This window comes from Lutzomyia longipalpis, chromosome 4, assembly GCF_024334085.1.
Source record: "Lutzomyia longipalpis isolate SR_M1_2022 chromosome 4, ASM2433408v1".
NCBI lineage: Eukaryota > Metazoa > Arthropoda > Insecta > Diptera > Psychodidae > Lutzomyia > Lutzomyia longipalpis.
Window position 1 is genome coordinate 24,942,484 of NC_074710.1, and position 10,339 is coordinate 24,952,822.

At 35.3% G+C, this 10,339-nt stretch overlaps 4 protein-coding genes and 1 long non-coding RNA gene across 5 annotated transcripts; 2 read left to right on the plus strand and 3 right to left on the minus strand.

Annotated features, from left to right (window-relative positions):
- The first annotated feature begins 209 nt into the window (after positions 1-209).
- On the plus strand, positions 210-2,633 carry LOC129796687 (uncharacterized). The gene is made up of 2 exons (XR_008751252.1): positions 210-2,019; positions 2,086-2,633. It is a non-coding gene; the product is annotated as an uncharacterized LOC129796687 (long non-coding RNA).
- LOC129796686 (peritrophin-44-like) lies at positions 2,055-3,279 on the minus strand. Its single transcript, XM_055838808.1, has 3 exons — positions 3,237-3,279; positions 2,971-3,160; positions 2,055-2,423 (listed from the first exon to the last, which is right to left on the minus strand). The coding sequence occupies exons 1-3, from the start codon at positions 3,241-3,243 to the stop codon at positions 2,111-2,113; spliced, it is 510 nt and encodes a 169-aa protein (XP_055694783.1). The 5' UTR covers positions 3,244-3,279; the 3' UTR covers positions 2,055-2,110.
- Positions 3,280-4,101: 822 nt separating this feature from the next.
- On the plus strand, positions 4,102-5,903 carry LOC129796689 (probable chitinase 10). The gene is made up of 2 exons (XM_055838811.1): positions 4,102-4,460; positions 5,213-5,903. The coding sequence occupies exons 1-2, from the start codon at positions 4,218-4,220 to the stop codon at positions 5,696-5,698; spliced, it is 729 nt and encodes a 242-aa protein (XP_055694786.1). The 5' UTR covers positions 4,102-4,217; the 3' UTR covers positions 5,699-5,903.
- Positions 5,904-6,627: 724 nt separating this feature from the next.
- On the minus strand, positions 6,628-7,701 carry LOC129796692 (protein obstructor-E-like). The gene is made up of 3 exons (XM_055838814.1): positions 7,633-7,701; positions 7,059-7,557; positions 6,628-6,991 (listed from the first exon to the last, which is right to left on the minus strand). Exons 1-3 carry the CDS (start codon positions 7,643-7,645, stop codon positions 6,730-6,732), a joined length of 774 nt encoding a protein of 257 aa, XP_055694789.1. The 5' UTR covers positions 7,646-7,701; the 3' UTR covers positions 6,628-6,729.
- A 312-nt stretch (positions 7,702-8,013) lies between these two features.
- LOC129796682 (chondroitin proteoglycan-2-like) lies at positions 8,014-9,739 on the minus strand. The gene is made up of 2 exons (XM_055838804.1): positions 8,887-9,739; positions 8,014-8,491 (listed from the first exon to the last, which is right to left on the minus strand). Exons 1-2 carry the CDS (start codon positions 9,562-9,564, stop codon positions 8,324-8,326), a joined length of 846 nt encoding a protein of 281 aa, XP_055694779.1. The 5' UTR covers positions 9,565-9,739; the 3' UTR covers positions 8,014-8,323.
- Between the last annotated feature and the right edge of the window lie 600 nt (positions 9,740-10,339).

Genomic DNA, 10,339 nt, shown 5'->3' on the forward strand with positions numbered 1-10,339 from the left:
CATTATTACAACTAAATAATATTACTTATTATACTAACAAACATTTTAAGAGTAATTCTTATTAAAAAAATAAGCTTCTATTGATAAAAGTTTATTTGAATTTCGCGCTGCAAGAAAACTTTCGCTGCAAGAAAAGTAGTAGAGATTACCACCAAAACGACTCACAGTCTCAGCACACCTACTGCTATGCCATATAAGGAGAAAATTAACCTCTAGGCCGCCAAGCGGGGTCGTTGAACGACCCCAGCCCTATATTTCGTGCTATAACTTAATAAATATAAAAGATACCATTCCCATCTTTTGGAAATAAGTTCTTTGGTTATCTGAGGAGGTTGTGTAAAAATTTCAGCTCAATCCGTCCACCACAAGAAAAGTTATTAAGGAAAATGTAGAAGAAGGGAATTCAAAAATTGGTGTAACGGCCATGCTGCGGAAAATTTTTTAGAATGAAGTTAGTCACATCATGAATCATATGGTTGAAGGGTTGTGTTTACTTTTTCACTTTACCTTCTTAGTGTCAGAATTATCGCGAATAAGTAACATAAACAACATAAAACATAATTAGAAGCATATAAATGTGCAAAACAATAAAGAATATTCGAGAAATATTGCCATTTATCACGGTGCGGGAAGTGAGGGGAATGTGGGGAAGTAGTGAAAAAAAATAGCAGTTGCGGTCAACTTCGTGGCAAATTTCTCACGAAGAAAGTGTGAAAAATGAGTGAAAAATGTTTTTCCCTAATATCTTTTTCTGCGTGTTTCCGGGTGGCGAATTTGTGATGCAAGGGGCAAGAGGACTATATAAGGAGTCTAAAGGTAGTGACCCGACAGTTCCCGGTTTTATAGTTTATGAGAAAATCGACTTCCTTCTTGGGGTCGTTCAACGACCCCACCTTGGCGCTCTAAGGAAGCTCCAAGGTCTTGGCGGCCAGCAGGTTAAATTCCAGTCAAAGTAGAAGTTATAGCATTATAATTTTTTATAATATATTTAGGCATCGTTAAATATATAAAAAAAATCTAATACCTTGAATATTTTAAATAAGAAAATGAATTATAAAAGTAAAGTGCAGAAAGTGCATGACTCTTACGTACACTTTTAAAATTTTTAAATATATTTTTTAATTTTTTTGCATACTGGAGCTTAGGGTAATCCTTTTAGAAAATGATTTCGTGTCTAGGATTCATCATGAGTTTTGACAGAGATATTTAAAAAAAAACCTGAAATTAATCAACAAGAAAATGCAAAATTAGTTTAATTTTCATTAACTGTATGATCTTGTGTACACTCATTTTTCTCTATTGAATGGGATTTTTAATGTTTTAGACAATAAAATATTATTATAGGAGTTTTGGGATAATTTTTGCCATTTTTGTAAAGTTGATTACTAATTTGAGATTCCCACAGTTGAATCAGTTTTTATTATTAGATTAAAATTAATTTATACGTTTGCAAGGATTATTGCAAAAGATTTTTCTTTGTTTAAGTAAAAAAAACATACTTCGTTGCACAGGAAGTGAGTATCAACTACCAGCTTCCTATTACTGCTTGTGCTAATTAATACCATGCGCCCCATGCGCGTATAATATTCATCTAACATAAGGCTTTACAAGAGAAACTAAAGTTTGGAAATGTTGGGAATCTGTATGTACCTATTTCAAACAATGAATTGGAAAACTTATAAAGCTCAATTAACCCTTCTCTCCCATCGACGAATCTCTAATTAGTATTACGATAATTTTAACTCAGGAAATGCAGTATAAGGGATGCCAATCGCTGAATTACATTTTGATAGACATTATTCTGTACACCTTTCTAATATTGTCGCTCCTCTTTCATGAATAGCAACATGACGCAGTACAAGATAATTGAGAAGCAATACAAGTCAGCATTTTAGCAATAACAATAACTGTCGGACGTTACTCACTGAGAAAATCATGATTGATAAGAAATTGTGAGATATTCTGTCGCAGAAGGTGAAGGAATTAATTGTGTGATTGATGAGATGTAAGGTGTCCATAGTGCGTATAGCTTCCTTAATGAAATTATGCCTCAATTACAGATTAAAATATTTTATTTACATATAGGTTCATTTTAGTTAAAACAAAGGGATTAAGCCACCTCACGTGGTTGAACTGGAGCCACCTTAATGGAGTATGGCTTTCCAAAAACTGTTGGAGGCCCCTCTCGAACGTGAAGTGCTGGCTCCTCGGGAGTTGATGTGCATTCCACATAGTCTGGGTATGTGCACACTTGGTTTACGGGATCGAAGTACAAATCATTAGCGCATACGCCAGGGTAGGCTTCACCACCACTGCAGTAATACCAAGCCCCACAAGAAGACGGATTATCCACAAAACTACCATCGGTGGCTCCAGTACAAGGGTTCGCAGCAGCACCACAGAAATCACCTGGGTACGTGCACCTGAAAAAGAAAGTAGAAAATAATTGGATGTTATAAAATAAATGTAAAAAGCTGGCAAAAAAAGAAATATTTAATCTTTAATATAAAGATTTATTTTTTAATTCACATTTTTTTCGTTCTTGTTAGTAGTTTAAAAGAAATCATACACAATAAAGTTCTTTGACTCTTTTATATAATAAAACACTTAAGTACATTTATATACTTTATAAATTATATAACTTTTTTTTAAGTTACGGGCATTAAAAAAAATGTGGTAGGTAATTGAACGAACAGTCGGCTATCTTAGAGATATCTTAAATAAATTAACCTTTGAACTTAAATCCTTTGAGTACAAAGATTAATATAATAAGATATCGTTTATTTTATGTTATTCTTCTTTTTTTTTAAAGAAGCACAGGTTCTTTGTCCATTTTGATACTGACTGAATATGGTAGATACTGAATGTTATGTAAAACATAAAAATTCAACATCAAAAATGCCTCGCCCTTCTTGGGTCATTGGGCTCATGTTAAATATCTCATTGATAATAAAACATTCACTGACTTACCAAATGTTTACGGGATCGAACCAAAGGTCGTAAGGACATGTTCCTGGTAATCCAACTTCATCGCGGCAGAGGTAGTATCCCTCGCAGCTCGTGGGATCAGCCACAAAAGTATCATCAGCTGCCCCAACGCAAACTTCCTCATTCGCATAGACAAATCCCATAAGGGACAAACTGAGGAGAAGCATGAACTCTAAGGGAAATGAGAAATAAAAAAAATTCAAAGCACAACAATTTTAAGTTATATTATAAGTAATATTTTCACTTACTCTTCATAGTGAGAGTGTTTCAAATGAAATTTCGCGATTAACTGATCAGTTTTTTCATGGTTCATATTTTTTAAGGCGCCAAAAAGTTACTTTATCTGTAACAGAGAAATCATGGTAGTGAAATCAGCCCCAAAAATGAGCTTAGGGTGTTGAAGAATGTTAATCTCATTCGATAAGATGAAGTCCCTTCTTTTCCGTTAACTGATATCGCAAAAGATGTTTTTTTCTTTCTGCCGTGCCACATTGTCTTCTAGCAAAATCTGTCTTTTTTATTGTACGCATACGCTAAAATGTAATGTTATGAAATTAATTGGGAATTTTTCTTAAATTAATCATGAAAGACGACATACAGCAAAAAATTAATACTTACATCATGCATTTAATTTTCTTCTTTTACTCCATTCAATGATTCATTAAATAAAATATTCATGATGTATACTAACACAGGTCAATTTATTAGATTTTTCTTTATCTTTGTGATATGTTCATGGGGACATGAGCTTCCTTTTGTAGGGAAGATAAGTTAAAGAAAAGGAATTGGCGAGAGCTTAAAAATGTGATCTCTGAATCACAATTTGCGTGTTTGTATATTCTTATTTGTGTTGTCTCTTCAGCGTATCGCGTCCACGAGGCCAATCAGTCACAAAAAGAAAAAAAAAAAGATAAGAAAGCTTTGCGTGACGATGGGAGGAAGTTTGTGGTAAAAGGCTCAGCGCAGAGAAGGCAAATTGAGGAAATCAGAAATCGATTGTATGAATGAGTGTGTTCTAATTAGATTGCGATTCTCGATAGAGCATCATTAATTAATAAATGGTGTACTGTTTTTTTTTGTCCATAAATGTTCTCAATGAAGATTTCCATCTCTACTAGACAATTGTCGCGGGAATAGATGGTCAAATAAAAGGCCACTTTAGTAGCACTATGGTTTGAATTCTTGTTTGTGCAATCCTACTGTGAGGTGTTAATTGCGTGTGAAAAAAAATGAAGGGATTTACTCTTACCTTATGCATTGTTCTCGTTGTGCCAGCCGTTCTGGCAAATATCCGAGAGGAATGCGAATCTGGAAATCTTGCTCCAGGCTATTTTCCCCATAGCCAATATTGCAATAAGTTCTATAGTTGTGTCTTTGATACACTATATGAGCACACGTGTGTGAGTCCTTTCCTGTGGAATAATAACGTCCAAAATTGTGACTACCCAGAAAATGTACAATGCGGAGATCTGGTGAGTGCCATAGGAAAAAAAATATTTCTGTGATCGAAAATCTTTAAAAAAAAAACAGCTTTACAATTTTTTGCAAAATGTGTTAAGATTTGTAAAAAGAAAACAAATTATAACCAGAGTGAATTTTAAAATTGTGATTCAATGGTAATTTATTTGCCAGATTATCAGTTGCTCAATCAGTTAAAAAAAAATTAAACGCTTTCCTAAGTGCATAGATTGGGCCTTGTTCAGAGACCAAGAATCCCTTTGAAATCTTTGAATTTTTTTCTGAAATTTCAAGCGAATTTTAAGGGTTTCTTGGTCGCTGAATAAGAAGACCCATTATTTGCTAATATTAAATTAAAAAAGTGTAATGTTATTTCCAAAAAAGCTTCATAACTTGAGACTGGATTTATGGGGGTAGCTGTAATAATTTCATTTGTCAAAAATCATCAAAGAAAACACTTTCAATTCTATTATAAAATTAACCCGATATGCCAAGAAAGTTTTTGAAATTTTGCAGTCTACACCAAAATTACTTAAAAAAAAATTTAAACAGTATTCCAGAAATTTTTATGAAGAACTCCCTAAAATATTTCTTTAAGTTAATCAATTTGGCTTTTTTGAAAATAAATCTTTTTGCTTTCAAAGAATGATTTACTTCTAATGCGTACCTTTATTGCCTCATTTTTCATCGCATTTTTATGCTACTACTTTCCCACATTTATGTACAATCTTCACTGTTTTGTTTTCTATTTTTGTTGTAAACTTAGGTTGTGCCTCAGAAGCGTTCCGATGAACCAGAAGAATTACCTGAAGAAGATGAGCTCCTTCCGCAACCCGCTCAAGGTTGCCCATGTGCCCAAGGATGCCAGGGTGCTGATGAAGATCCGTCAGCAGTTGGATGTGGTTGTGGTTGCGGAGGGGGTGCTGCTGCTCCATGCCCTGGAAATTGTCCAGGTGGCTGTGGATGTGGTTGTGGAGCTGCACAAGGTGGATGCGCTCAAGCTCCTCAGGTTCCATGCCCCCAAGTTCCAGGAAATAACCCAGCCACATGCGGTTGTGGCTGCAACATTCCCCGACCACCAGTACCCGTTGACCTAATTCGAAAAATGGTACAAAGCCTTGAACCACCACGTCCCAATTGTGGATGCCAAAACTGTGGGTGTCAGAACTGTGGATGCCAGGGCAGTGGAAGACAAAGTTGCGGATGCCAATCTGGCAATAATGTACCAAGACCTGAACTCACACCCTTCTAGACATCATGTTTGCACAACTTTATCGCTATAAAAGCGTTTTTTTTTTTCAGTTTGTCCCTTCTATCGTATAATACCAGACTCGGGATTTTTTATTTCAAATATCTAAAGTTTTTATATTAAAATACATTCTTTCTCTACATATTATAAAATGTACAAAACAGCGAACAAAATTTGTGAAATAAAATTCTGTAATTATAGTTTTCAATCGCAATTTTTTTATATCATATCATATTTTTATATCATTTAAATATCCTAATCTTAAGCTTATAAGCTGAAATGTCTGTCTGTTTGTTTGACATGGCATATGAACCTCTCCTAAACGGCTAAACCGATCGTTATGAAATTCAGTATGGAGGTAGAGGACGTAGAAGAGGTCAATTCGAGTCAAAAGCGCTATAGGGGATACCGTCCCCTACTCCCCCTCATAGCGCCCTAACATAAAAATATAGTTTATCGTCTTCTGCCTCCTAATATAAATTCTTTTACGAACCCTGAACTGTGCACCTCATGATCAGTTTCAAATGAAAATTGCTCGTGTTTGGGGTCTTCGATTTATTTAAAAAAAATTGTTTAATTTATTTAATATGATACCTACGATACTGAAGTGCAAGGTGTACTCTCACTCACTACACCATACCTTTTGGATTGTGTTTAGACTTGTTTCTATTTTTTTCTTACTTCATTGTTGTTTCTCAATATAAATAATGTTTTCAACCGAGTGATTAAGGTTAGGTACATAAAATTTGCTGATTGTTACCTTAAGTCACAGTTGTAAAACAATTTGCGCAGCGTGACTTTCTTATTATATTTTGTTCAAAGGGTTTTTTTGTTTCCACCAAATTCGTAATTAATTTGATTTTTTATTGCCTGTGATTATAGGTAAGATAAGATTTTATGGGATTTTACTTAAAGTCGAAAATACTTAGTTATTCGGTATGTTACTGATGCTATATTTTATTTTTATTAAATTATGTCAAGGTGTGATTTACTAAATACTAAAAAATTATCTATGGATCAGTTGTAAAATGGGTTTAGGGCTCAGGTTCGCCCTCAGGTTCAGTTTCGCCGTCAGGTTCAGTTTCGCCGTCAGGTTCAGTTTCGCCATCAGGATCAGTTTCGCCGTCAGGTTCAGGTGTGGACTCTTCAGGAGGGACTTCTGGTCCTGGATCTGGAGAACCAGTTACTTCACACTGTGCTTCCTCTGGTGTAGTACACCACCCATTGATACGGTCAAAATGTTGTCCTGGAGCACAAGCTCGCTCAATTGGTTCACCATTTATGCAAATGTGGTACCTATAAATGTGAATAAATTGTATAGGAGTTTCCGTATTTTTTTTTCTAGGAAATATTATATACTTACAAATTGCAGTCCGTTGGATGTGGAATAACTTCAATTTCTCCTGGAGTGGGGTTTTCAGAACAAATAGGATATGGGCAGTCAGAGAGAACTGGTGTGGTACACTGCTGTGTGGCGCTATCCCAATGGAGGTTGTCTGCACATCGTCGTGTTGTTGTTTCACCATTTACACATCGAATGTACTGATTGCATGTTTGTGGTACTCGTTCCTCCCAGAAATCACCCACATTGCATTCTGATCCACCAGCATTGGGATCACATCCTGCTTCCTCTGGATATGTGCAAACTCCTACACCAGGTGCATCAGGTCTGAAATGCAGGTCATCAATACATCTGCCGGCAGCTCCCTCTCCTGCATCACTACAGTAGATGAATCCATTGCAATCGTCCGGGTGAGGATAATGTCCAGGTTCTTGGCCCACACAGAAATCTGGTGGTACTTCCAAATCCTGTTGGCTCACAATCAGACCCACTTGTAGGCACACAAGGCCTAAGACAATCACTAAAAAAAAGATCAAGTAAAAAAAACTTTTAAAGTTTTTAATTCATCACACACAAGATCTCCACGAGGACTTACACTTTTTTTGCATTATAAAAAAAATATTCCTTTAGATGTAGAAGATGAAAAAAATATCACGAATAGATTGCTCTCGTGCCACATTGAAAGCTTTTATACCACAACCCAATCTCATAAAAAGGGAATATCACTGCCGACGAAATCTAATCAATACGCCGATGTATTTCTCAGTTAAGTGATAAGGGAATTCCATGCGAAGTAATTAGCACTGATCTTTAAACTACATAGCATAAATCTTTATGCCAAGAAAAGCCCTGTTTTTCCTTCTGATAAAGTTCCAAACTTCCACAGCTTATATTTCACTCACATCAGAAAAAGAATATTTCAGTAATATCAACAAAATTAGAAGTATGATTCAATGATGATCAGAACATCAAGAGATATTGACATCATCAACATTTTATTTTCATATTATGTGTATATAAATGTCCAAAAAAATGTTTCGTTCTTTGATGTAAAAAAAATCCCCCGCTAAGCTCTCTTCCTCAATTTAGCACCACATCAATAGGAAATCACTCGACGCCATCCTTTGTATTTTTAATCCCAAATAATGTTGATTAGATAAAATGAAAAAGTTTTCTTTTCCAAAAATATATAGCTTTCAATTTTCTTTATGTGAGAGCTATATAAAATTAATAATTAAGCAATTATCACGGTAATTTCATTGCAAAGATTTTTTTTTTTCAAAAGACTAAGAAAAACAGACCACCTGTGGTGCCCAGTTGCAGGTCAGTAGACGTGGATCGAATAAGAGTCCTTCATCGCAATGATATAGGACAGCTCGGTTGTGCTCGCATCTGTAGTAGGCCCCACAATTGGCGGGATGTGCAATGTACTCCCATTCACGTCCATTACAATCCTATTAAAATAAATAGGTAGCATGTAGGTATGTATATAATATGTATAAAACAATTTTTAATTAAAATAATATCAACGAATCAGCATTCGCATCTATGGGCAATTTCTATTAACCCTTGACACTACCTACGAAATCTTATGTATTAAGATAACAGGAGCCAAGAAGAAGATTCTTAAAAGATATCCAATATAATAGGACGTGTATTTTTTTGTAAAACGAAATATTATTTTATATTTTATCTTTATGATTATTATTTTTATCAAATCTTATCAATCTAAGCAAAAATTCTCTTTCTTATTTCAAGACCTTGTTCTCAAACTTATTTTTTAATGCTTTGATGTTCTTTTAGAAATAAAACAAAAAATAAGAATAACAATAAAACTATAATAACTTACTGGCAAGAAAGGATCTACATCGGGTAGGGGCTCTGGTACACAGTTGACTTGATTGGGCCAATTGCATGTACCAATGCTTGGATCAAAAACTAGGGCAGCATCACATCGCTGTAGCATTGGCACATTATTCTGACACACATAGAAGCTATTGCAATCGTAGATATTGGGTAAGTATGCACCATCTTGATACTTGCAATCAGGTGCAGGTCCTATAGGTGGTCCCGAAGTTTCATAGCACCTCACATTTGCTGCCCAATCGCACACCTCAAGGTCCGCATTGAAGAGCAATCCCCAATCACATGATTGCAATTTTGGCTGACCACTGATACAAATCACGAAAGAATTGCAATTTCTCGTGGGAAACTTCCTTCCATCAGCCTGATTGTGACAGTTAGGCAGTTGTTCGGTGGTTTTCTTCTCCAGACGAATGCTACATCCATGGCTTGTTGGTGCATCACAACGGAATTTCCAGTGATTGAATTCTTCACCAACCGGGCAAGATTTTTCAATGAGGTTCCCATCTGCAGTACAACTCAAGTACATTTGGCAGCTAGTGGGATGTGGAAAGCTACCAAATTTCTCCCGTAAAATTTCACTGGGGGGACATTGCCAATGCTGGGTGGCGGTTGTAACACCAAGAAGCACACAGAGCACAAGAAGGTGCCCACGAGAATGCATTTTTGCGCAAAACTGACCAACATTTCCATTAGGCCCTCTCTTAAATAACCCACAATTGTCCTCTTCCCCATTTACCCTCCAAACGACATTACTTCCATCATCGGGCTGCCTTGTAGATCCCTAATCTTCCATAGCGCGATACGCCAATATTGACGTATCAATTTATAAAGACACCCGGATGCCTCACTCACCTGTTGTCGTACGCCTTATATAAGTGATAGACCACAGACCCCCTTCAACGTTGCCAGATAAAAATTCTCCAGAACTTAATAAACATTTACCTAATTCAAATGTTAGAAAAAAGACATGGGCGGTATCCACATTAATATAGAGGAGAGTGTTTCAGATATCTTAAAAGGATGATCAAAAAATATAAATTATTCATTTTTGCGGGTAGCTAGTCAAACATGCGTAAAGTTTAGTTGAAGCTATAAAATTATACGAATGAGTAAAAAAATCTAAAATAATTTGGAGCTATAGGGCTGAATATAAGTGTACTCCAACAACACTAATTTAATTTTAATGATTTTAGTGTAAAATTCTCCTTTTAGTATACATATTAAGTAAACTCTCAAAAAAGTCTTTAGTAGACTTGTAGGACTAATTGGGAAAAAAATCTAAAAATATTTTTTTTCTTCACTAAAAGTGGTTGAGATATAAAAAATTACAAAAATAGAAACAGAAAAATGAAAAAGGTATAGTTTGAAATATTAAAGTGGCGTTAAATATTATGACTTTTTGAAGTAATACTCAAGAAAAAAATATAAACAAAGAC